General features: G+C 44.2%; 1 protein-coding gene across 1 annotated transcript; it reads left to right on the top strand.

The window, feature by feature from the left end:
* Positions 1–15,248: 15,248 nt before the first annotated feature.
* six3a (SIX homeobox 3a) lies at positions 15,249–18,107 on the top strand. Its single transcript, XM_040139581.1, has 2 exons — positions 15,249–15,940; positions 17,915–18,107. Exons 1-2 carry the CDS (start codon positions 15,249–15,251, stop codon positions 18,105–18,107), a joined length of 885 nt encoding a protein of 294 aa, XP_039995515.1.
* Positions 18,108–24,989: the final 6,882 nt, after the last annotated feature.

The raw sequence follows: 24,989 nt of genomic DNA, 5'->3' as shown, positions 1-24,989 counted from the left end.
GCATGTTTTTTTTTATGTTGGCTACACGATGTAGTGTTATATTATATTATATTGTGTATTGCTATAGCAATTATTATAATGTGCTATTAAACTGACTTATATAAACAAAATTAAAGAAAAGTATTAAAAGGAGAACACACATCATTGCAATGTTTTTCATACTATTAATAACTATCACATGACCTAAAATTGCTTTTTCACTCAGTTACAGTTGGTTTTTAATACTAATGAAACAGTTTATTATGGAAAAAGCTGAGTTTACAGGACTTTAAAAATGGTGAAATATAAAAAATTATAGTTTGCTCCATGTTAACTTTTTCATGAAGCTATATGTCTATGTTCCATTTCAATTTTCAGTTACACACAATCCTAATTTATCTAAATTTGAATGAGTTTAAAAGTAAAATGGACATCAAATTGGTTTTAAAACAAGTTTTATTTTTTTTAAACAAATCTGCAATAAAAAAGAAAGAAAATTTAATATAAGAAAATTCAATTGCAGTAGAATCAAATTTTTCAAGTGGAATTATAAATACATTTCTCATCTATGGAAAAACAAGTTTCTATTGAAACCCACTGTTAAACTTAGAGCACAAAATCAAGCTGTAAAGAAAACTTAAAATGACCACCACCATCTGCATAAATAGAACAAAGTAGCTAATGCAATAGAAAAATTGTTTTTTAACATATAAGAATCACAGCCTTTAATGAATAGTATTTCACTTGGTTTCTTCTTAAAGGAATAATCTACATCACATGATAGGGACATCATTTTCATAATGCAGTCATTCTTATTACATTAGAGAAAAGCCCAGAAAAATGGTTAAAGGCCTGAACAATAATGCAGTGGCAATTAAAATGGTGGATAACCCACCTGACCTGCAGGCAGTTATCCCTAATGAGATAATAATAATCTCTACTAAAAAAAAAAAAGAACATTTATGTCTATTTCCTTTCAGCAACTTACATCACTCTTCCGCTGCTTAAATATGGTTGCATACTGTGGATTCATCAAAGACTTGATGCAAAGGGACATAAGTGGAATTTGGTTCATCGTGGGGAAGTTCGCCGACTTCTCTCTGGTAGTAAAAAACACTTACGATAGAGCAGTTTTTCGACAAAGGGCAAATGATATCAGTGAAACTCCTAAATTAAAATAAAGGCTAAGTGAAAAAAAAAAAGGGAAAAAAAGTTGCCCTTGGTAGGTTTATAATTAATAATCTGTTGCCTGCATTTACACGATTGTGTTTTGGATTGGAAATAAAGACAAACATTTGATTTTTGGTATTTGCTTTGCTTTAAATTTGCACATTTGTAAAATGACACGATGTCGTTTGAATATAAAACCTTGAAAAAGGCTTGAAAAAAAAAAAAAAAAGCTGGATCAACTGCGACCGCCTTGAGCAGTCAGCCTATGCGAGGATATAAATAGTCCCCCAGACTTCACAAGTACAAACACAAAAGATTTCTCAGGGAGCCAGGGAGGGATGCAAAGTGCTAAACTCGCCAGCACCCACTGACGTGGTGATATTGGTCGCTTTCCTGCCGGGGGAAGATTTAATAAACGCAGAAAAACAAACACAGTCTGTGCGGTGACGGGGTTGCAGCGGGGTGAGGACGGTGGCACACTGGACACATCCTCCTGTAGGAAGGAAGCGGAGTGGTGGAAAAAAAAGCAAACAGGAGCCACGGTCGGGTCTCTATAACCCCGCCGTGAACCCGCGACCTTACCTTCCGACTACTTCCCATTACCTCGGCACGACATTTTAGCCCGCATACCGCGGGGGCGCACACGCACACTCGGCATTGTGTGGGGCTGTTTGGACGGGGTGGAGGGGCGCAGCGAGGGCGGCGGCGTGCTGTTCACGGAGGGGTCAAAAGAATGAAAACCACCATGTTCGCAGGGCAATTACAAAAAGGGATGGAAGCGGGATGCTCTGTGCAGCCACAGTCAACCGGGAGAGAAAAATATTGGGTTTCAGCAGTGGGGCTACACGGATTGTTTTTTTTTTTTGAGCCATGTTGTTCAATATTAAACTGGAAAAGCTGCATTTCCTTTTTCTCATTTGATCTCTCTCGATGGAGGTTTAAAAATAAAATGGTTCACAGCCAATGAAAACAAATAAAGAAATAAAAAGCGAATGGATAAAATCTAAATATTAAATAAAAATAATCTTGAAAAGTTATATTCCTGCGTTGTTTTTAGCATCTTGGGATGATACAAGGACAAAACGCCCCATCACAGAAAGGTTCCCCATCATCATATGGATATTACTGTGGCATTACACGAAGAATGTCACAAGAGCAAATTCAGAATTGCTCGGATGTTAAAACACGAGCATCCCGTGACAAAGCCACGGCGAGAACTTCGAGCTGAGGGGGTTGTGCTGTGTGCGTTTCGGTTTGTTTAACCACTACAGGTCACACCGCAGCTCGTCGCGGGCTTTTGATCCTCCTTCAAACGACGCCTCCGGTGCCTCGTAACCGGGATGAGCCGGCGTCCGCGCTGCGAGACCGCGACGTCGGGGTCTTTAAAAGTGCGCTGCAAACCGTAAATGGCGAATCGCGTCGCTTGAATCAATGTCCCCCGAGTGCAAAAAAAAAAAAAAATAAACTGTCCCCCCCCCCATTCCGTCCGTCCACGGCGAGTCTGCCCCCCCTGCATTTCGTTTATAGTGACATTACAGGTTCAGATTTTTTTATTTTTTTTAGCCACCGCTCCTGTAATATTCCTGACATTCCTGACCGATACAACGCTTGTAGATTCTTCTTCTTCTTCTTTTTTTTTTCTCTCCACAGAAGCGGCTAAGCTGGCCCTCAAATGTTAAAAATGTAATAGGTTAACTGAGTGGAAAGGTCGCGGTTTGCTTAAGAGGAGAAACGAAGCGGCCACAGGAGACGCGGCGGCGGAGGGCAGATCCACACAACTGCAGCTGCCTCACATGAATGTTTGATAAGTGGGCGGGATAATGGCTTCTTAAATCAGTCAAACATAAACATCTCCATCGCGCTCTGACATCTGCCACCCGAACCCTAATAACCGGGACCTGAATAATGAATGGGCCCTTTCAGAAGTAAAGCTGAAATACCTCGATGTGTCGCATAGCAGGACGGATATAGGTCAAGTCTGCGGTGCGCGAGGTGTGTTCGTTCCGTCTGCTTTGGGCCCGGTGCCTTCGGAGTCTGTCTTGGCTGCGTGAGCGTCACCCCGGGGGGGGGGGGGGGGTCCTTGGACGTGCACGGACGCGATGGCAGGTGACGCGCTGGCCTCGTGAGCCCCGTGCGCATGAAAACATGACGGTTTCAATAGCGGGCAGTGGGCGTGCGTGGTGAGCGTATCTAACTTGATACCAACTACTGATACTGTGAGCCAATCGGCACTGCGTGGTCACGAAAACTGCCAGGGGGTGGTATCAACATTTAAGCCTTCGGGATGAGATGAGACTGAAATACGCATTTACAAGCCTCGTTCCACAAAAGACAGACCGAGAGAAGTTTTAGGGGAAAAAAAAAAAATCACTTCTTTTACTCTTTTTTTAGGCCTCATGACGTGGATCCAAATTTAAATGACCCCTGTAATTGGATTAATCAAGGATTTCTAACAAATAAAGTACTTGTTATAGACATAACAGAAACATTTCTGTCCTTTGGTCTTTCGGGTCACACTTGTGAAGACTTAAAATGAATTATTTCCACGTATTGATTTAACAAGTATCTGCAGTGATTATCGAGAGCTGCTGGGATCTCATAAGAAGGGCTGCAAAGTCAAGAACCTGATGACGGATGGTGCAGAATCTAGATCCTGTGGTTAAAGAGCCCTAAGGTTTTAAATGAAGCTTTAAATACAGTAGTAATAATAATAATAATAATAATAATAATAATAATAATAATAATAATAATAATACTCTAAGTCCCTCTATTCAACATTTATAAGCAGTATACAAACATTGAATAAATTGTTTACAACATTCCATAATGTAGTAGCATGCAGCTATAAGGACATTTTAAGTGTTTATTAATGTACAGTATTTGTCAACAGTTACAGTTTGTAACGGTTTTTCAACAGAAGAGAAATGTATTTATGATTCCACTTGAAATTTTGATTTCACTGCATTTACAATTGTAATATTAAACTACGACTGTGTTTTACTAGATTGTCATTCATTCCCTGCTTATACACCAGCCTCCACCAATGGGTGCCCCCAGGAGGTGATAAAGTTGTTGGTAAATACATGAACAAAGACTCATATCGCCTTACATTTACACTATATTCTGTTATAAGCCATGTTTTAAATGTTTAGAAAACTGCTTACAAATACCAAATAGACTTAAAGAGTTATAACAACGACAACAAAACGATCATGATAATAATATCCCTCAAAATCTATAAGCCTTTAGGATGTAATAACAGAGGGGCCTATAGGCCAATCCTTTTTGCAGATTGTTATTTTTAGTAGGCTATTCAATACCACGCCGCACACCACAAACAGCCCACAAACTGCTGCCTGTGGGCATAGTGTCTACACGGCCCTCGATTCTGTGCGGACCTGCTCTGTGGCTCAATCTGCTGTTGACCTGTTGCACCTTTCCTTTCCCGTCCTTGGGCCCGTAGAGTGGCCCAGCTGACCGTCAAACCCTCCCCCCCCCAGTCCCCCCACACACGTCCGTTATCGATCCAGCGAGCTAAACGGAGGTGCGTGACACAAATCGGACTGGACGGGCGCCGCTCACCCGTGAGTAACCGGCTCCTCGGCCGCCGCATCCCTCCGTTATTATCCTGTAAGCTAATATCCAGTTGTAGGGCGATTAGCTCCGGTCCTCGCCTCTGATTGGCTGCTGAGTCGGAGCCACCGCGATGTAGGATAAACACACACCTGAGACTTCATAAACAGACATGCGCCGTAACGACCGCGGCGCCGGCGCCAGTCTGTTGCCTAGCAACCCCCTATGCGTAGCTACTACTCGAGATTTTGTTGTTGTTGAAGAAAAACAATTAGCCAAATAATGTTTGAGCGATTCTCGAAACTAATGTTTTCTATTTTTAAGAAGCCTATTTGTCTTTCACAAGTTGTTGGGTTGTTTTTTTGTTTTTGTTTTTGTTTTTTCGCCGTTTTATGAGAGCTATCATCCACTGGGCGCAGAGCTCTCCGTCAGCGCAGCTTGGGGCTACTGGGGAGACCAACAACGCCACTTTAGGCTAGCTGCTGAAGAACATGGCAGCACCTTCTCAAGTGGCTGACAAACGCATTAGCTTCAAACGTAATGGGGGACTGAGTGGGCAGGACGGCGAATGGCCCTGCGTGTGAAAACAAGGCCCAGCCCATTGATAAGAATAAGAACGAATTCGCGATTCCTTCATTTTCGATTCAGGGAGACTGGCTATATGCTAGCAGCACACCAACCGTTGAGTAATATTGTTGGGATGTCTAGAGTAATAACAATACAAAATAGGATACAGCCTACATAAATACAGTATATTATTATAATATCTCTAGAAATATTTTCCGGGGATTTAGGTTTTTCTCAGTTAGAGATCTGTATAAAAAGTCATTGAATGTGTCTTAAAGAAACGTTGGAAATAACATCAGGTTTAATACTGGTGTTCTGGGACGGTTTAAAGGTTCTCCTGGTCATTTAAATTAACTTCCGCGGACACCCATTAGCGTCAAGAGACCAGTGTGCTTTGCAGCCAGTTAAGGCGGACGCATCTCTTTAATGTTAATAACCCTGACCTGGTGTGTAGGTGGCAGAGCAAGTTGCCCCTAGATCAGTTTGACGAGATCTCCTCAGCGAGTCCTGAAAACTGGAGCGGGCTAAATATTAAAGTGGGGTAAGTAGTTTGAACGACAGGCAGCAATAGGCAATCCCGACAATAATCGAAATATGTTAAGTGTTAAATAGGTCTATCTATAGCAGAAAGGCAAATCGACATCTACATCTTCCAACAGTAACTACGGTACATGATAAATCTATATTGCCACAGCAGCAGTGAGTAACCAGCCTCTGCTCGCAACTTTTTTTTTTTTTTTCTTTTTTCTTGATATGCTGCCTTCCTGCCTGCTCGGGCCCTCTGTGCAGGAATTGTTCTCCTGAACAATGATCACAGCCGCGCAGGCCAACAAACCCATGCACACTGAGCGGATATGACACGGCCCACCTCTTTTACACTTCATGCCTGTCTCAAACTTGACTTGGGGGTAAACGGGCAATCGAGTGGAGTAATGTCAGAATCTGCAGTCAAGGAGGAGAGAGAGAGAGAGAGAGAGAGAGGAGGAGAGAGAGAGGGAGGGAGAGAGAGAGAGGGAGTGACGTCGGTTTTGCTCGTTGCGTGCCATGCAAACACTGCAACAAAATGTGAGACAATGACAGGATCGTGAGTAAAACGGTGACTGTAACGTTCACACAGACTCACAAATACACACACACACACACACACACACACACACACACACACACACACAGAGAGAGAGAGAGAGAGAGAGCTCCTCGATATGGATCTATAGATCACTCACATCGGTCGATTACAAAATAAAGCTTTAATGAAAGCGTTTACCCGCTGAGGAATATAGAAGTCGTGCATATTGTGAGAGGAGTCAAATGACGAGCAACACTTTGATTGCAGCAAGTACATTTTAATGTAATAAAGTGTCGGAACGTCATGTAAAAATACCCCGTGGCAAAAGTTCCGCGTACAAATTTTGACTTAAGTGGAAGGAGAGAAGTATTATGAGCAACAAGTACTTAAAGTATATGCCGCTTAAAGAAAGTCATTAATATATTACTGGAAAGTAACTATTGATACACTGACATGCAAGCAGGATTTTAGGTTTTTGCTGGTCAAAGTGGGACTATTTGTACCCTTTTAAACGACTTCATATTCTGTAGGGTAGTTAAATCTATAAAAATCCACTATTTACTTGTTAAACTTAGAGTATGTTTAATAAATTTCTGGACCTGCAAAATAAATCAACTAAAGGTGTAAAATGAATGTACTGGAGAAAAAAAAGTACATTTTCCTCTGAAATGTAGTGGAGATTAAGTATAAAGTAGTATAAAATGGAAATACTTATGTACAGTATAAGTATATCAAAACTGTAACACTAATAAAGTAAATGTACTTAGTTACTTTCCACCACTGATAAAGCCACTTAGAGGATTTTTGTAGCCTACTTTAGGACATCATATCTCTTATGGTAACTTTATCATATTTAATTTATCCACCTCAGGCACTTAACTTAAGCAAAAGCAGCTATGCCGCATTGTAAAAACACTACAAGCTAAATTTACTTTAATTATCAAAAGTAAAAATAGTTATTTTACATACAGAGTGGCCCCTTTCCGTGTGGCCTGTTATACTGTGTGTATATATGTTACTGAAATGTTATCACTCACGCCTTAACATACAAGCAGCACATTTATTGTTGTAATTGTTGGAGATGAAACTATTTTTTACAACTTCATACTTTTGAATAGTTTAGCCTGTAATATTTAAGATGTGACATGGAAAATATTGGGATGTAAAGCAGCAGCTGAGTAAAGGTGCGTAATAAATGTAGCCTACTGGGGTACAAAGTATAACATTTCCCCCCTAACACGTGGTGCAGTAGACGTAAAGTAGCATAAACTAAAAACACTCAAGTAAATTACAAATACATCAATGCTGTAGGCTACACGGGTACTTGAGTAAATGTACTTAGTTACTTTCCACCGCTTGTTTACTCTTATGTTTGTCTTATAACCTCGAAGCCTATTACGGCATGCTATTTTTTTTTTTTCCCCCATTCACACACATCCTCCTGATCTCCTCTACTGTATCACTGGCTTATAAATAAGAGGCTATTTCACCACTGCAATGTTAAAGCGGAAAAGGTCAGCTGTGGAGCATGTGGCCAGCCCAGCAGCATCGGATCCCCGGTTAAAAGGGACTGCGTGGCTACAGAGTCGAGCGGGGTCTCGATTGCGCGCCTGCTGTCTGCGGCATCCACGTCTCTCACATTAGTACCGAAGCTCCGAGAGCGACGTGTCAGCAAGAGTAATTACGGCCTGTCAGCTTCTGTGACACCGGGCTAAAGGGCCATCTCCACAGCCTCTATCTGCATCGCTTAATCAGCCTTGACAGTCAAGCCCCAAACAGTCCTATTTTTGCCGGAGAAAAATCCTACCAGCCTTTGTGCTGATGTACTTTTGGCCATCGTGTCACCTCCCTGGAGTCCCGGGTGCAGCTACGGGCCCACGGATGCAGGTGAAGGGCTGCCATTCAAGGGTCGGCTGTAGAAATAAACTGTGACTGAGCTGAGAAAGCGGAGGAGGTCTTGCTCTGCTCCTCAAAAAAGTCACTGGGGAATGGAAGGTGAGGAAAGCTCGGGGCGATGCATCTGATATGCAACCATTATATTTATTTCTCCCTCTCTGTCTCTGTCTCCAAATCGAAGCATCTACCTGGAAGAGTGAGCACATGGCCTCCTCCAGCGTTGCTGCTCCGTATCATTGGCCCCTTTGCTGCAGCTCTTTAACAAGGAGGGAGTGGGGGGCTTGGGGGGGGGGGCTGTGCGGTTAAACTGATGCTGAAAGAGAACGACACGAGAAAATGCCTTTTTTTTATATGGAGTTAGTTGCATGAAGAAAGAGCTTGTATGAATGAGAAAATGATTTTTTAGAAACACATCAAGGATATGAAAACTGTTTTTTTTTTTTCTTTTTCTTTTCTGTCACTGTCATCAGCAGGTGACAAAGTGCCAACACTCGTGAACATTTAGTGTTGGCCACATCGTCGACTGCTGGCTGCTGGTGGAGATTTTTTATTTTTTATTTTACGAGCAATGGTAAATCCCGCCACGGTTTGCAAACGTATTGTCTAACAGTTTGAAAGCACACAACTCCTCATACTGAAACGTCCCGTCAGTTGACAGGGGCAACAAAATCTAGGGGCTAGGGAATAAAATAATAGGGAGGGGACGTTTTATTTCCCAGATCACAAGTCGAGCAGAGGCAAAGCCTGGCCTATATTCTGTCAGACAATGGCTCGTCTCTATGTCTGCGTCAAATACAAGAGTACTACAAATATGTAAATGACCTCATGGATCAGATATAGGGCAGCCGGTAAATTCAGATGGGCCATAACTGGGCCTGAGATGAAAACAAATAATGAATCTTGTTGGAATGTAGCCTACTTTTCTTTCTTTTTGTTACCTCTCCCAAAATTTGGCGAAAGCCACCTGTTTCGGGAAATTTTGACTGGCGGGGAGGGAGAGACTAGACGAGCCTAATTGATTTTTAAGTGGTGTCTCTGTGGGTTAGGAGAGTAAGAGGGGAGTCCACTTCAGGGATCCGCCAAACTCCTCCAGTTTGTACCTGAATTGAGGGGCACTGATGTGTTGCTGATGCGGCTCAACAAGCCACACTGGGGGCCAGATGAGGGGTGGACGCAGGGGCCAGAGTCCGAGCTGTGCTCGGGGCTCTGTTGGGGGATGGGGGGGGGGGGTGATTACAAGTGAACTTACAGTACTTCTACAGAGGCAATAAGCTGACATGTCAAGCCCAATTCACCAAACAATAGAAGACATATCAGGTTTGTGATACGGGCACGCAAACGCAGCAACTCTCCTGTTCCCCTGTCTTGTCTCTCGTCACACGTTTAGTGATGTTTAGACATCACTAAACGTTTAGACCAATTAGACATCAGCCTTTAAAAACCTTGTCAATTTCAGTCCGTAGGCTACAACGTGTTGATTTACAGCGCATTATAATCACGTGTTCTTGTGCCATTATTCAGGAAAAACGATGCCTTGGTTGCTAACGTCACTTTTCTTTTTAATGAAGAATAGGTTATATGCACCACCCACCTTCATTGGACACTCACGTTCACTCACTCACTCACACACACACGCACACACACCCACCCACACACACACACACACAGGCACACACAGAGAAACGCAGAGGCATGCATGCATGCATCATGGAGCCCGAACCTGCAGAGAAAAAGCGACTTTCCCTGAGTGAGCGGAAGAAAAAGGGGGAGAGAGAGAGGCCGGCTTGCAGCTCCACTCTTCCAGGGTCTCACACACAAGATCCGGGCGCACGGCTCCATTGAGTACGAGGAGGCTTTTGCATGGAGGTTCATTAGAAGTAACGAGTTGACACAAGGTAAATCTTAATGTTGAGGCGCCTTTCTCTACCGGCCCGGGGAGGAGCCCTCATTAACTGTCGCTAACAACCCGTGTAAATACACTGATTGGACAGCTCCAATACAAGCTCCCAGCCCTGCCAGGAAGTCCCCCTAATGAGACCACACAATAAAAACAATAAAAGAAAGGAGAGGGGGAGAGAGAGAGAGAGAGAGAGAGAGAGAGAGAGCGAGAGACAGAGAGATGTTAAAAAACTTTTGTACAAGCTTTGCTGTTAAAGTTGGCGCCACATTTACAGACCATTATGACAACACTTTCACAAAAAACCGTGCATTTATTCAGTCGTCGCGGGTCCCCCCCCCCCCCTATTTCTTTAATTTCAAATGAGGGCGATGTTGTGTTTAGTGCACGCTTGTGCAAGCGCACACGGAGGGGTGACCTATTGCACCTGTGACTGCAAGTAACTAAGTTGGCAACCGTTTACAGTTTTAAGGTACAGTAACCGACTTCATTTGTTTTTCGGGGGGGGGGGGCGCTTGAGGTCATTCAATCAAGAATATCATATGCAAAACGACAGGCGCGACTTTAGCCCGTAAAAGGTTTTTAAAAAGGAGAAATAAAATAACATTGCCATAGCAGCAGGGCATGGGCTTTATCTGAGAGCAGGGAAGAATGCACTGCAAAAAATATCCAAACACTTCGAGCTTTATTTTATCATATTTTGCCAAAGGCGGTGAAGTTCTGCCTGTGGCGACACGGTGATGCCACTAATTTTAGGAACTGCAGGAGTTTTGCAGGGACGGGCGTTCGCGTCTCAACGCAAAAGGAAGACAAACATGTCCAGTACTTCTCCAATTCCGTTCAGAAAATTGCACTGATTCAAAATTGTAATGAAAAACGCTTTAATGGAAACAGGGGAAGTTAACTCAGCCCGTTGCCAGGCAGGCGTTTCACGCTTTCTCAGCAAGGAACGTATATTTCTTTTAAAAACTCTGTGCCACATTAAAGGACTTGTTTGGATTGATACTTTTTACAGTGTAGACACAGTGCAGAGCCTCCGTAACCTGGGATGGCCAGCATGGGACGGAGGGGATTGTGCGCCCCGTCCCGACAGCATCACACATCTGCTCTGCAAAGGCACAGATCTTCCCCGGTGCTCGGTGAATAAAAATGGCAAATGCGCCAAATTTAAAAACCTGGCTTTTGTGATCTCGGAGAATCGAATCACCCCGTCGTTTAAACAAAAGAGGCCCGAGAGGCTTTTTCTTCATCATTCAAGAAAATATTTAAGTGTCCGAAAATAAAATTGGTCCTAGTTTAGCGAACATCACAGGCAACGTCGTAGATGGAAACGGGTCTGCTTACACAGAACTTACAGGAGCAGGGGCTGGATTTCCCATCCTGATCTTGGACAAATTGACCGGTGAAGTAGCGGTGAACCGGTGTCAGGTCCAGTCCCAGGCTCGAATGCTGACAGTCCGTGGACTGGACTCGGCTCACATCTGCAGGGGACGAAGAAAGAGCAAGAAGAAATAACAAGAAAAGGTAATCCCTGATATGTTTGGTGAAAAAACACCCACTGCTGAATTCCCACATCTCTAAAAATAAAACTCAGTTGGTTTATTGTCACGTGAATGATAATTTAAAGTTCTCATACGTTAAAAAACAAAACAAAAAAAACGAGTGCACGTATGCATTCACACGCAACTACAATCGGGCAACTCCGTTTAAAGGAATAACGAAAAGGGAGAGCGTGATTTGTTTGGTACGTACCCAGCATTTCTCCAAAGTCTCGTCCTGTGTGTTGTTGCGGTGAATCCAGGATGGAGCAGCAGGCACACGAGCCTCTCCTGTGTTTGCCAGGGAGGGGTGTGCTGCCTTTTTCTGGCCAGCCTCTGCAAAACCGGGGTCAACGAGGGAGCAAAAAATAAAACAAGAGCCTTTCTTTCGTGCCTTCTTTCTCTTTCCCTCTTACCTTTTACAGTCAACACCTTTTTCTTTCTTTCCCTCATCCGGTCCTCTTCCCTCTCTCACTCCCGTACATGACGTAACATCGGCTTTGTTTATTTGCTCCCCTTATTGGAACAGGCTGATAATGAAAATAACTGACTAATTGGTAATTAACAGGTACGGAAGCATTTTTAGATTCATCGCGCGCCGCGAGAGCTGCTCGATCCAAAGAATAGTAGCATTTCTCTGACAGCAAAAACGAACTTTGTTTGCATACAACTCGTGTAAACAAAGTTTGACCGGGTGTTTTTCAGTCAATCAAGAGGAATAAGGTCGCACAGGAAGAAACTTGTCGGCGCACGGCCGACGGCAGGCGTGTCTGTCTGCCTGAACAGACGTAGTTCCAGCGCTTTAGCGCGCAAAATGCTGTTTGTGTTGTCCTGTCTGGAGGTTCAGGCTGTAAGCAAACGGAGAAGACGCTAAACGCTCGACGTGCATTCAGAGCTCCCGTCCCCCGCTGCTCGGAACATTCAGCAAGCCCACGGATAAACACACAATTGCGGCAGGTGAATAAACTTGTTTGAGGGGGGGGGGGTGTTAATTACATGCTTAACGTAAACAAAAGCCATGTAAAAGAATGTGAATTACCAGTGGCTTTTTCCCCCTCAATCCCCATTCAGGTTTTACATTTCACCTCTAGTCTCTTCTAGGAGTGATTTCCGAATTGCCTGCGAGGGGCTACTCCCAAACAAGGCTCCTCCAAAACATAATGCTGGATAATACCCAGAGCCTTGGCTTGAATGGTGATCACCTAAACTGGTGCACCAGGAACCCAGTCAGGTAGGGGGCTTTGCATATTCGGAGTAATGCTGCTAAGCCTGCACTTTCAATTTAATGCTGGGGTGGTGCTGGCATGCGTGCGTGCGTGCGTGCGTGTGTGTGTGAGTGTGTGTATTTGTGTGTGTGTGCGTGTGTGTTTGGGAGGTGGGGGGTTATGTTCTGGTGGTATTTTCACCAGCATGAAAATACCAGCCTTTACTTCCAGTCCACAGAGCTTTCCAACGGGACCAATTCAAGTGCCACTTGGAATTAGTTCTCCTGAGGTTCGTAGCAGCGCGGTGGGCAGGTTTGATCCCGTACTCTAGCCTACCCCCTCACACCCTCACACAAACACGCGCGCACACAATCCCAGAAGACGTGCACAAACCCAGAGCCTGACCCTGCAACAAGATCATCGCCACCCCTGCTCTGTATGACACACACCTGCAGACACAGAAACTTGCACAACAACGCCTGCACCCACGTACACGCACAAATTAAAGTATCCCCTCCTGCCCGGAACACCCACGCGTAAAAGTGCGCGAATACGCGTGGTTGCACGCTCACGCCCAGATTTGTTATAGAATGTCAGATAAGGTTAAACGGTGGACATGAAAAAGGTTGTTATACATGCACGTCAAGCTGGTCTACTCACTGTCCCTCCATGCCTGGAGTCGGTGGTCTATCTGGCCAGCCCAGGAGAATGTGCAAATCTGAGAGAGGGAAGGAAAAGTTTTGAATTCCTGAATGATTTTGTAGAAAGGCGGCTTAGGATCATTATGTCAGCTTTATTGAGGGCGGATTAAGCGGAGTCTAGATGCTACGCCTTGTACACGGCCCTTTCACAATGTGAGCACTGTTCGTGTTAGAGTGAACTCACACTATTTTAACACCCTATAAGCCCTGTCTAAATATGAAGCCGTTGTAGCCATAAACATGAAAATCACACCGCCGTGGCTACCGCTATAAGCCGAATCCTGTGACTGGATGTGGACACTGATCATGTCCTTACCACCAGATCAAATACATGAGAACTGCTTTTATGTCCCCAAGAGGCTTTCATGTTACCATTTGATTGTAATTCCAATACTAATGGTATTAATTAGAGGGCCGGACTATCAAAAAACCAAAAAGAAAAAAAACAAAAACCAAAAAAAACCTAAAAAAAAAAAAGAAAAGAAAAAAACCTGATAAACTGGTGGCATTAAAAGGGCGATGGCGTTGGTAAATTAGCCTCACGCCACGACCTCTGTTTAATCAACTCAACGCTGCGCATCGATATTCATTTGGAACAATAAATTCTGTTGGTTGGAGAGGAGGCAGCGGGCAGGGGGCCAGGGGCTGCGCCCAGCGTCCCGGAGGCAAGGCCGGGGACAGCAGGAGGGGGGAGCGGCAAAAACACACTGCAGCCTACACCCGGACCAGCACCCACCCAACACCAAGTGACCGCGCACCAGAGAGCCCGAATACAGCCTTTGCTCAGACCGCCTCATAGAACTGCCAACATGCAAGTTTCTGGATCGTCGGCGGATCCGGGGCAGAAGCCAAACGACGGGACCGTGTCATAGTGTCATCTTTTAGAGAGCGAGAAAAAATGGAAAGTGATAACATATATGAAAAGGTAAAAACGGAGAAGACCCCCAGCGCCTTCCTTTCCCCCGCAAAAAAACGGAATGGGATGATAAAAAAAGAGAAAAAGATTTAAAAAAAAAAAAAAGTAGCTAGGCTACTACAGGAAAAAAAAAAACCCTATACGAAAATAATGTGACAAATTGACCCGCTTCTATTCAAAACGTGTATTCCCGAGTCGCAGTCATTGGTTGTCCATTTGTCACCCATTTAAAGCTCCCTGCGCCTCCCTCCCTCCCTTCCCGTCTCTGCTAAGCATCTCCGGTCTACATATCTTCTTTAGCTTTAACGAGCCTCGTTAAGATCGCAATAATATTCCACCCTCTAATTGCTCATTCTATTCAGCAGATAGGCGAGCATTGGCTTGTGCCTGATGCGCGCGGTGCGGTGGGAGGGTTGCTGTGGAGATCGGAGACTCCGATAACCCCCCGTGCGTGCTGCACAAGTGGTGAAAGCCTCGCGCTACGTACTGGCTAATGATTGGCACGCTTGACAGTGATTGGCAGGGCTGCCATGACAACGCTACAACGACACCAAGAAGACCAATAGAAAAGGGAAACAAAATGTTTCAATGCTACACTCAACGGCGGATTTAGGGGGGAGATATTATGAGGCTGGTGTCATTAGGCGATAGCCATTGAATCATTCAATCTTTTTTACTTGCCGTATTTTTTCGGGTTTTCCCTTTTCTCGATAATTTTCTTTCTCTCTCAGGTCATTTCCATGGTTTTCAGATCCCCTTTAGAGCTTTATCCCTCCCATTTCTTCCTGCCAAACTTCGCTGATCGCCCTCTGCTCCTGGCGAACAGCGCTCCCACCACCAGGTCTCCAGAAGACTTGTCCATGTTTCAGCTACCGACCCTCAACTTCTCCCCGGAGCAGGTGGCGAGCGTCTGTGAGACGCTGGAGGAGACCGGGGACATCGAACGGCTGGGCCGCTTCCTCTGGTCCCTGCCTGTGGCTCCGGGAGCGTGCGAGGCAATCAACAAGCACGAGTCCATCCTACGCGCCCGGGCGGTGGTGGCGTTCCACACGGGGAATTTCAGAGACCTCTACCACATCCTGGAGAACCACAAGTTCACCAAGGACTCGCACGGCAAACTGCAGGCCATGTGGCTGGAGGCGCACTACCAGGAGGCCGAGAAGCTCCGCGGTCGTCCCCTCGGACCGGTCGATAAGTACCGGGTGCGGAAGAAGTTTCCGCTGCCTCGGACCATCTGGGACGGCGAGCAGAAGACGCACTGTTTCAAAGAGCGGACACGGAGCCTGCTGAGGGAGTGGTACCTTCAGGACCCATATCCAAACCCCAGCAAGAAAAGGGAACTGGCTCAAGCCACTGGACTCACTCCTACACAGGTCGGAAACTGGTTTAAAAACCGGAGGCAACGAGACAGAGCCGCGGCAGCCAAAAACAGGTTGGTGATTTTTGTCCTTCCTGTCGAAGCACAACGACGTCCGAAAGTTGGTCTCAAACGCATGAATTCGAGAGAAAAATGGGAGGTTTCATTAAAAATGCAGTTTTGCTGGCGGACAGAGGCTGCCTGGGAAAAAAGACGAGACTGGCTGGCAGGGGGGAGGGAACGGGCTGCGGCGACATTTTTGTTATGAAGTGAAATCAGAATAAACCTCGAAAACATTATCCACGCCGCCGCGAATATCAGAAAGTGTCCTCTGAAAACGCACACGACGGGTTCTCCTCCGTTTCGAAGGGGCGCCAAAAAGCCTTTTCTGCGGACACGTAATTCAACTTTTGCAGGCATTTTGTGCACAGAATACGGAATGATCGGGCAGAGAAAGCACTGCTCGTGCTAAAACTCCGAATGATAAAATCCCGCTAATATATGTTATCACCAGCTGGATTTCTGTCCAGCCGACGAGGCGACTGCACGGTGTTTTCTTTTTAAAACCCAGACAGCGTGTTTATCTTTTCCGTCAGAGTGAAAGTGCTGCAATAGATGACAAAGAGTGTCAAAAAGTATCATATATGTATAAACACAGCTGGACGCCACTTGTTTGTAGTATGGCCACTATTTGTGATGGTAATAATGTAAAAAGCCTCATGAATTATTTTTAATCAGTAAAATATATAAATTAAACAAGACTGGACGAGTCTTAACATCTATTTAGACAAAAGTTAAATAGTTTTATCTGTGTCTTTAAATAAGTTTGAAATTATCACGTTTTGCGCATAATTTTAAATATTATCGTCTTCATTGCCAAAGCTATGCATTGATTTATTTAAGCTACACCGCGTATAATAGCTACATTTATCGTGTACTGCAATGCATCATTTATCATTTCGACATCCCCTGTTACTTAGCATTGTTGAAAAAAAGATTATCTCAAAGGATAACAGATATATTATTGATATTACCTGACTGAGGGTATTAAAAGCATTGGGGGACATAGGCTGTATTCATAACATTAAGTGTGGTATCATTCCATAGCAATGCTATAATTGATTAAAAAAATACCACGGAGAGCACTAAGCCATATGAACGCTATTCTAATCGTTTTGCTAAATGAAGAGATATATTTCCAGGCTGACATTATCCCGCCGTGATGGAGTTATTATCATGAGTGGATTGGAGATAAACATTTAGGATGATTGAAGTAACCTGGGTCCCCACGTCACTCATTCACACACTTCCATCAGACTGAAACACAAACTGTGTCAAGGCATCCCGGCGTTTTTGCATGTGTGCAGAGGCTTGTTGGGGTTTTTTTTTTTTTTGGTGGGTTTTTTTTGTTTTTTTTTTTGTTTTTTTATATTTGAATAAATACGGATCATCTGTTCGTGGGAGTGCAGAGTCACGGGACCTTCGCAGGGTAAATAAAGCCGTGCAGCAGCGAAGAAAACTGAGAAATGTCGAGCCACCGCACGTAGCAACGACGACAACAACAACCAGGACCGAAAAAAAGCAGAATTAAAACAAAATAGCTACAGACTGTCGTTGCAAAGAATGCCATCAAACTGCTTTTACGAGAAGCGCCATGCTGGATTTAAGGCTTATTTTTTTTCTGCAGTGATGTGCTATAGGTTGTTTAAATCCCAGATTGCTGACTTGCGCGTTGATCGGGCTTTACTTTTGTAGGACAAAAACAAAAACAAAAACAAAAAAAACAAGAAAAAACCCCCCCATTATATTTCTTCCAACATTTGGTAGTCTAAATAGTGCTGTGTTTTGTCCCCTGAAAGCTGGCTATTTGATAAAAGCATGCATGCATGGCTGGGGCCGGCAGGGGGAAAGAAAGGCGAGTTTGAACCCCTATTTTGCAGGAGGAGGAGGAGGGGAAGGGGGACATTCTCAGGTCTAATTGCCATTTCTCTCATTTTTTCTTTTTTTTTTTTTTTTTCTCCTCCCCTCCTCGCTTCTTTTCTTCTCCAGGCTCCAGCACCAAGCAATAGGACCGACCGGTATGAGGTCCCTCTCAGAGGCCGGTCTCACCCCTCACAGCTCGGCAGAGTCGCCTTCAACCGCGGCCAGTCCGACCACCAGCGTTTCCAGTATGACAGAGAGAGTTGATACTGGGACGTCCATCCTGTCCGTCACATCCAGTGACTCGGAGTGCGATGTATGATACGGAGGAAAAAAAGAAACAAAAAAGAAAAGAAAAAAAAACACACACACAAAAACAAACAAAAAGAGAAATATTTACAGGGAGAATGGACCTGAGAGGAAGGAAAAAAAAGACTTATGAAATATCGCGGATGAAAAAAGGACCGATTGATATAAATATTAAAAATAAAAAAGAGATAAAAGCACGTCGTTTTTTTTTTTTATTAAAAAGCGCTTTCAAAGGACCCACGCCTCCCCCTCCTCTTCATACCCCCACACCACCACCACCTACTACTAGACTACTTGCATGATGTTTTTTTTTTGTTTGTTTGTTTTTTTTATTTTTATTTTTTTTTTTTTATTTTGTAATCAGGGAAAACAACCTGAGTGCAAGATTTTCCATCAGGAACATCGATCAGAGGGAATAAAAACAGATCGTCTTGGTGTCTTCGTCGCTTTTTTCTCCCATCTCCGTTTCTAGTCCAAGTGGTGATGATGATGATGATGATGATGATGATGATGATGATGGCGGTGAAGCAGCCGCCACGCAGACAAGATGCAATCCTGTTTTTACTTTGTGTTCATCAGACAATCATTTTAAGTCGTAAGCACCTTTTTTAATACACTTCTGTCACTGCCTGTGTGGGGTACATGGTCAAAAAAAAAAAAAAAAAATGTCGAACGGAATCGTTTATGACTGTATCAGATTTTTATTTTTATTTTCAAAATTTTATATTGAATTATGTATATCTCAAATAATGCGATCATTCTCCCGGTCTGTAATATACGTGTAGAAATATGCTTGTACATAATTATTGCTCTCCCCCGTCTCATCCTCTTTTCTATCCCTTCCTCACTTTTCTTGACTTGGTGTTCCTACATAAAATATTTGTCAAAACTTACAACTGAAGTGCTCTAGGCGTTTTTGTTGCTATTTTATATATATATTTTTTTTGGTTTGGTTTTTTTTTTTTTTTTTTTTGGTGTTTTTTTTTGGGGGGGGGTGATAGTGACATATGTTACCAGTCACATTTAAGCAAAAAAAAAAAAAAGAAAGAAAGAAAAAAACACACGCTAAAACAAACAAAAGAGAAAATATTTACAGGGAGAATGAGACCTGGAGGAAGGAAAAAAAAGACTTATGAAATATACGGCGGATGAAAAAGGACCGATTGAGTATAAATATTAAAATAAAAGAGATAAAAAAGCCGCGTCGTTTTTTTTTTTATTAAAAAGCTTTCAAGGACCGCGCCTCCCCTCCTCTTCATACCCCTTACCACCGGCACCTACTACTAGACTGCTTGCATGATGTTTTTTTGTTTTGTTTTGTTTTTTTTATTTTTATTTTTTTGTTTATAATCAGGAGAAAACAACCTGAGTGCAAGATTTTCCATCAGGAACATCGATCCAGAGGGAATAAAACAGATCGTCTTGGTGTCTTTCGTCAGCTTTTTTCTCCCATCTCCGTTTCTGGTCCAAGTGGTGATGATGACTGATGATGATGATGATGATGATGATGATGATGGCGGTGAAGCAGCGCCCGCATGAACAAGATGCAATCCTGTTTTTACTTTGTGTCTCATCAGACAATCATTTTAAGTCGTACTTCTTTATCACACAGCATGTCACTGCCTGTGTGGGTACATGGTCAAAAAAAAAAAAAAATGTCGAGCGGAATCGTTTATGACTGTATCAGATTTATTTTTATTTTCAAAATATTGAATTATGTATATCTCAAATAATGCGATCATTCTCCGGTCTGTAATATACGTGTAGAAATATGCTTATTACATAATTATTGCTTTCTCCCCGTCTCATCCTCTTTTCTATCCCTTCCTCACTTTTCTTGACTTGGTGTTCCTACATAAAATATTTGTCAAAACTTACAACTGAAGTGCTCTAGGCGTTTTTGTTGCTATTTTATATATATATTTTTTTTGGTTTGGTTTTTTTTTTTTTTTTTGGTGTTTTTTTTTGGGGGGGGGGGTGATAGTGACATATGTTACCAGTCACATTTAAGCAAAAAAAAAAAAAAAAAAAGAAAAAAGAAAGAAAGAAAAAGAAAAAGTGGCATAGCTTATTCCTACGTTTATTCAAATCTACAGGCTGCCCCCCTCCTCTCCTCCCCGCCGCCCCAGGGTCGCACCGGGCTCTTATTTACATCGGCCTGTGCAATGTTTCTTTCTTGCGCGGCTATTATGTTAATGCACCATACATTTCTAAACCAAATACAGTATTCAGTTGTGCCATACCTCTTTGCACGAAGCCTGCCCCTCCACCCGATTACGGATAAGGACATTGATAAGTGGCTGAACACATGTTCATATTGGGTCATTATTGGATTGTGGAAGCATTAATGCTCATCGTGGCTTATGACATAGGTTATGTAGTCGGGGGGGGGGGGGGCTGAGCTCTCCTAAAATTAGACTGTTTTTTGACTGAGTTAACTCGGGTTTAAAAGACTACTTATCATATAAGGGTAAACTGTTTGGTCTTTTAAAGTGACAAAACGCAAATTAAAGCTCCTACAACGTTACAGACTTTATCGACCGGAGGAACTTATACTTTACCCCTTTCTTATTTCACCATTACACCCGCGCGATGTAGGGAAAAATCGCCCTATATGACTGCCTCTGTATGCTACCCAGATTCTGGCAAATGTCAACGTCATGCAGCACTTTAAAATGTGAGTGCTATTTCCCCTTTTGTTTACCGTTGCTAGTGAATACAGAAATTAAGTAAACGCGCCATTAAATGGGCTAATCACGATGGGACTCCTCCCCTGTCCCAATCTCCCATTGTGGCCCGCTGAAAAGAGCTTTTCTTCCACGGACGAGAACCATTTCCCCCTCCAAAAAAAAAGGGCTTTCTCTCCTGCAGTCCCTTTCCATCTAAATCCCCAACCAATTACGCTGCAGACTAGGGCAGATTCGCTTGAGGACACTGTTGCGGGAACCCTCGTTTTGGTGGGGACACTTGCGCAAAAAAGATTTCTGTTTCCTAGAAGCGGCGCCGAGGATCTCCCCGTGTAAACACGGCCCTTTATTAACCGCAGGCAGCTCTGTAATACGCGCCGAGTCACTGTGAGAGTTGCAGGAACGGAAAGTAGGACAGACGCTGCCGTGTGGCTCAGCGAGACCGAAGGACTTTTGGAGAGTGGAGGCCGGCGCAAAAGCCGCGGCGGCGACGCAAAACAGTGTAGACCTCCATGTCTGTAATCGCGACAGATGTGTCCCTGAACTTTGATTCTTAGAGGCCAGCTGAAACTGAAGCTTTGCGGTCTCCGGCGAGTGTAACACGGGTCCCTTCAGGCCTACCGTGCTGACAGGGATGAGCGGGATGTTTGGATAATTTTCCCAGGACGTTTTTATCCATCTTGTGCAAGGCCCGAAAGCTTAAATATAAAATACTATGGGCGGTGTGAGCGTGTGCATAAATACGCAAAAAAAAAAAAAAGAGGTTGGAAGGGGGGGGTGTTTAACATTTAGAATAGAGAGCAGGAAAACCAATTCGCGTACAAAAGCGTTTTTAATAAGATTATTTTCATTTGCTAATCTAATGGCCACAAGTTATTAACACAGGAGACCATGCGCACGGGCGTGTGAAAAACTAACCATCAACCACAGCTCACAAAAGTGCTTGTCATATGTAAATGATTTGTTTTACTGTTGCAAAATGAAATCATCTCTGAGTTGAACAACAAAAGTCGAAACTGTTATGAACAGTAAACTTTGCTGTAGACACTTTAGGTCTGACAGGGAGTGATGTTTTTTGTTTTTTCTCTCTCTCTCTCTGCATAAATGTTACCAGGCTCCGGTGGATGCACTGTGCGCATAAGCTATCTGCATGCATATAAGTCTCCCCCCAGACGGACACCAATCAAAACACAAAAACAAGCGTGTCAAAGGCTTCAGCCTATACGACTCAATGGGCCCGTGAACCTGAAGTAACCGAGGCCATAATGCAGTCAAACGCAAAGCTCTGCTCCCTGCCTGCCTGAAACAAACCATCTCCCGCCGCACTCACTGGCAGTCGATTGCAGATGAAGTAAATCTGTGTCATATTTTAAACCCATTCCGGGTCTTAAATCGGCCTGCCAGAGACAGATAGGCCCTATCAAGAGCACCGAGGGGCCATGGCACCGCCGCACCACCAGACCCTTATCATACACCCCCCCCTCCCCACCCCCACCTCTCCATTTACGCACTCCACAAGTTTTATTGGCTGCGACAAGTCCCGGCTATGATTGAGATTAAATTAATCGTAAACTGAAGAGCATTTTTATCGGCAAAGGAGGACACGAGGATTAGGGCTATATCTGTGAGATGGAGCCACAGATAGAGACTCATGAATACAAAACAAGCGATGAATGGGGCTTCATTTGCGCAACGTTACGTTCATTAAACCCAAGGCTCTGGAAACACAGTGTAAATATGCAGATATAAACTAAACCTACTTGAGAAAAAATAATAAAAGCAATGCGCTTTTTTTTTTAAATGATGTGTAAAAAAAAAGTCAGTTAAAGATGCAGTCTATGCGGTTGCCCTTTTACACCCCTTGCTGGGTCCGGCCCTAAGGCCAGATTTTATACACAAATAGTGCACCTGTGTATTTATGTCAAACGGTTCTCCATAAATGCAGTCTTCGCGTGTAAACCACTGCTGCATAAAGAACTATTATAGGAATTCCACGCTGGGATGTGATATCAGAGACACACCGAGAGTCAATATTAATTAGATATCACAATGATTTTTCCATTAGAGCCTGTTTAACTATGTAAATGAGGCCATGCAGTAAACAGATTAGGTGGACGTAGGTCCTTCTGTTGCGATTATATGTGGGCCAGAGTGGCAGTAGTAAAAAGTGCAGGAAGTGTGAGCCTATCTGTTGCCGGCCGGGGTCATTAACAGTCGGGGAGCTCTTGTTCGTGATCTGTCAACTCAAATATGGATCACAAGACAAAGGAACTTAGCGAGGAGTAATCTCTGTGTGTGATACTTTCATGAGAGTAAACGAGAATGTGAGACAAGTCACTGACAACAGGCCAGACTCACCTCTTTCTTGAAGTGTCTGTTTTCGCTCTCTGAAGTTGTTTTGCATTTATCTGTGCAAGTGCGTCCGTCAAACAAGATTTGCAAGAGCCTCAAGCTGAAAGTCAACAACATAAAGACGATTTTTTTTTTTTTTTTTTTTTATGGCTCCCAGATTTGAAGTCAAAGTGATTTAAAGTGTCTTTAAGGGGAGAGAAGCACAAGCGATCGCTCATCTGAAAAATATAACTTGTTTGTGTTGGGACCGATGGATGTTTGGGTCACCAAGATCCGCTCAGAGGTCATAGTTTACCTTCCTTTCTCATTCCCAACCACAACAGCTTGTGTTTCCAAGTTACTGCGGGCTCTGTCAATCCAAGCACGGGGAACGAGAGAAAGAAGAGGGGCTGTCAGGCCGGAAAGCGCAGCGGTGAGAAATACTTGCCCTGCCCCGTTTTATTCTCGGATTTCACCGGTTAACTGCGTACGGCTTCCCCATTGGTGTGTATTCATGCAGCCCCCGAAGGGCGCCAGTTTCCCTATAGCCTCAGCAGCTCGGCTGGCAGTGCAGGAGCGAGCTGGGCCCTGTCGGACTAAACTTTCTGCTCCCTCTCGCTCCCCTCGTGTCAATAGCGAGGACACCGGGCTGCGGCGTCCCTCTTGACTGAGTGGCAGCCTACACCAAGTTACATGACCACGACCCGCCACTCTGTATTTTAGACGGGAGAGCGCGAAACACTGGCAGCGATTGGCTCACCTCGCAAAGGCCAAAACAGCCGTGTCTGCGTTAATAACAGACTGCATGCTCACCTTGCCATCACCCTTAAACCACAACTATCCTGCAACAGATTTCAGAGGAGCTACAGCAAATAGCTACATTTACCAAACAAAAAAAGCATGATAGTAATATTGAAGAGGTCAGGAGGATTTTAGAAAAATGGCATTAGAACTCAGTTGGAATTATTGGCTACATGGTTATAGTGAGGTGTGGTTATGGGGTCAGGTCGACACTTTGACAATTTTGGCGGGAGCGCGAGCAGGTAAACGTCGTGGGACGCGTTTGACTCTTTGTGTGTGCGAGGCCGAGGTGCGTAAACTGTGCGTTTTTTTTTTACCGAGGCCAGGCGCCATGCACCTGCTGCTTGTTGTCCACTGATCAACCTCCCCCAACCCCATCACACACACAGTCGCTCTTTCACACACAGTTTATCGTCAGCACACACACACACACGCACACACACTCTCTCTCTCTCCAGGACAAGGGCAGCGTTTGAAAATGCTCTTGTATTAAATTGTAATTTGGAGGTCACACAAGGGAGAAGGCCATGATACCGGATCAGCGATGTATTACCTTTCATTATATGTAGGCTACTGTATAAGGGCAGATGGGCTCACTCTGCACAGTTAGGGTTAGGAGGTGTGTGTGTGTGTGTGTGTGTGTGTGTGTGTGTGTGTGTGTGTGTGTGTGTGTGTGTGTGTGTGTGTGTTCGTGGGGTGGGGGGTGTCAAGAAATACTTCAGTCTAATGCTTATTAGTGTGGACTGCCATTGCACAAGCCTCATCTTTTTAAAACAAGCATAACATGAAAAGCAACCCAACTCTGGCTTACTCAAGCGGACGCGACCCCACCCCCCACCCCCTTTGGCGCGCGCGCGCGCGCCGCCTCGCGCGCACGGCCCATATGGAGGTTGTGTGTATGTGCGCGTTGGGGTGGGGGCCCTTGGTGCAGGCTGTGATCTCTCGCCTTGTGCACACCGAGTGGACAGAGGGCTGAGCAGCTTAAACAGAGCCCCAGCACCTGTGTTTTCTGCCGCCGTTCTCAGGCTTTCTTAGCATGGCACGGCACTGTACAGCACCGACGTTACTTGTGCACG

This window comes from Xiphias gladius, chromosome 11 (genome assembly GCF_016859285.1).
Source record: "Xiphias gladius isolate SHS-SW01 ecotype Sanya breed wild chromosome 11, ASM1685928v1, whole genome shotgun sequence".
Lineage (NCBI taxonomy): Eukaryota > Metazoa > Chordata > Actinopteri > Istiophoriformes > Xiphiidae > Xiphias > Xiphias gladius.
The sequence above is the reverse complement of the archived record's forward strand: the minus strand, read 5'-3'. Positions and strand labels throughout refer to the sequence as shown.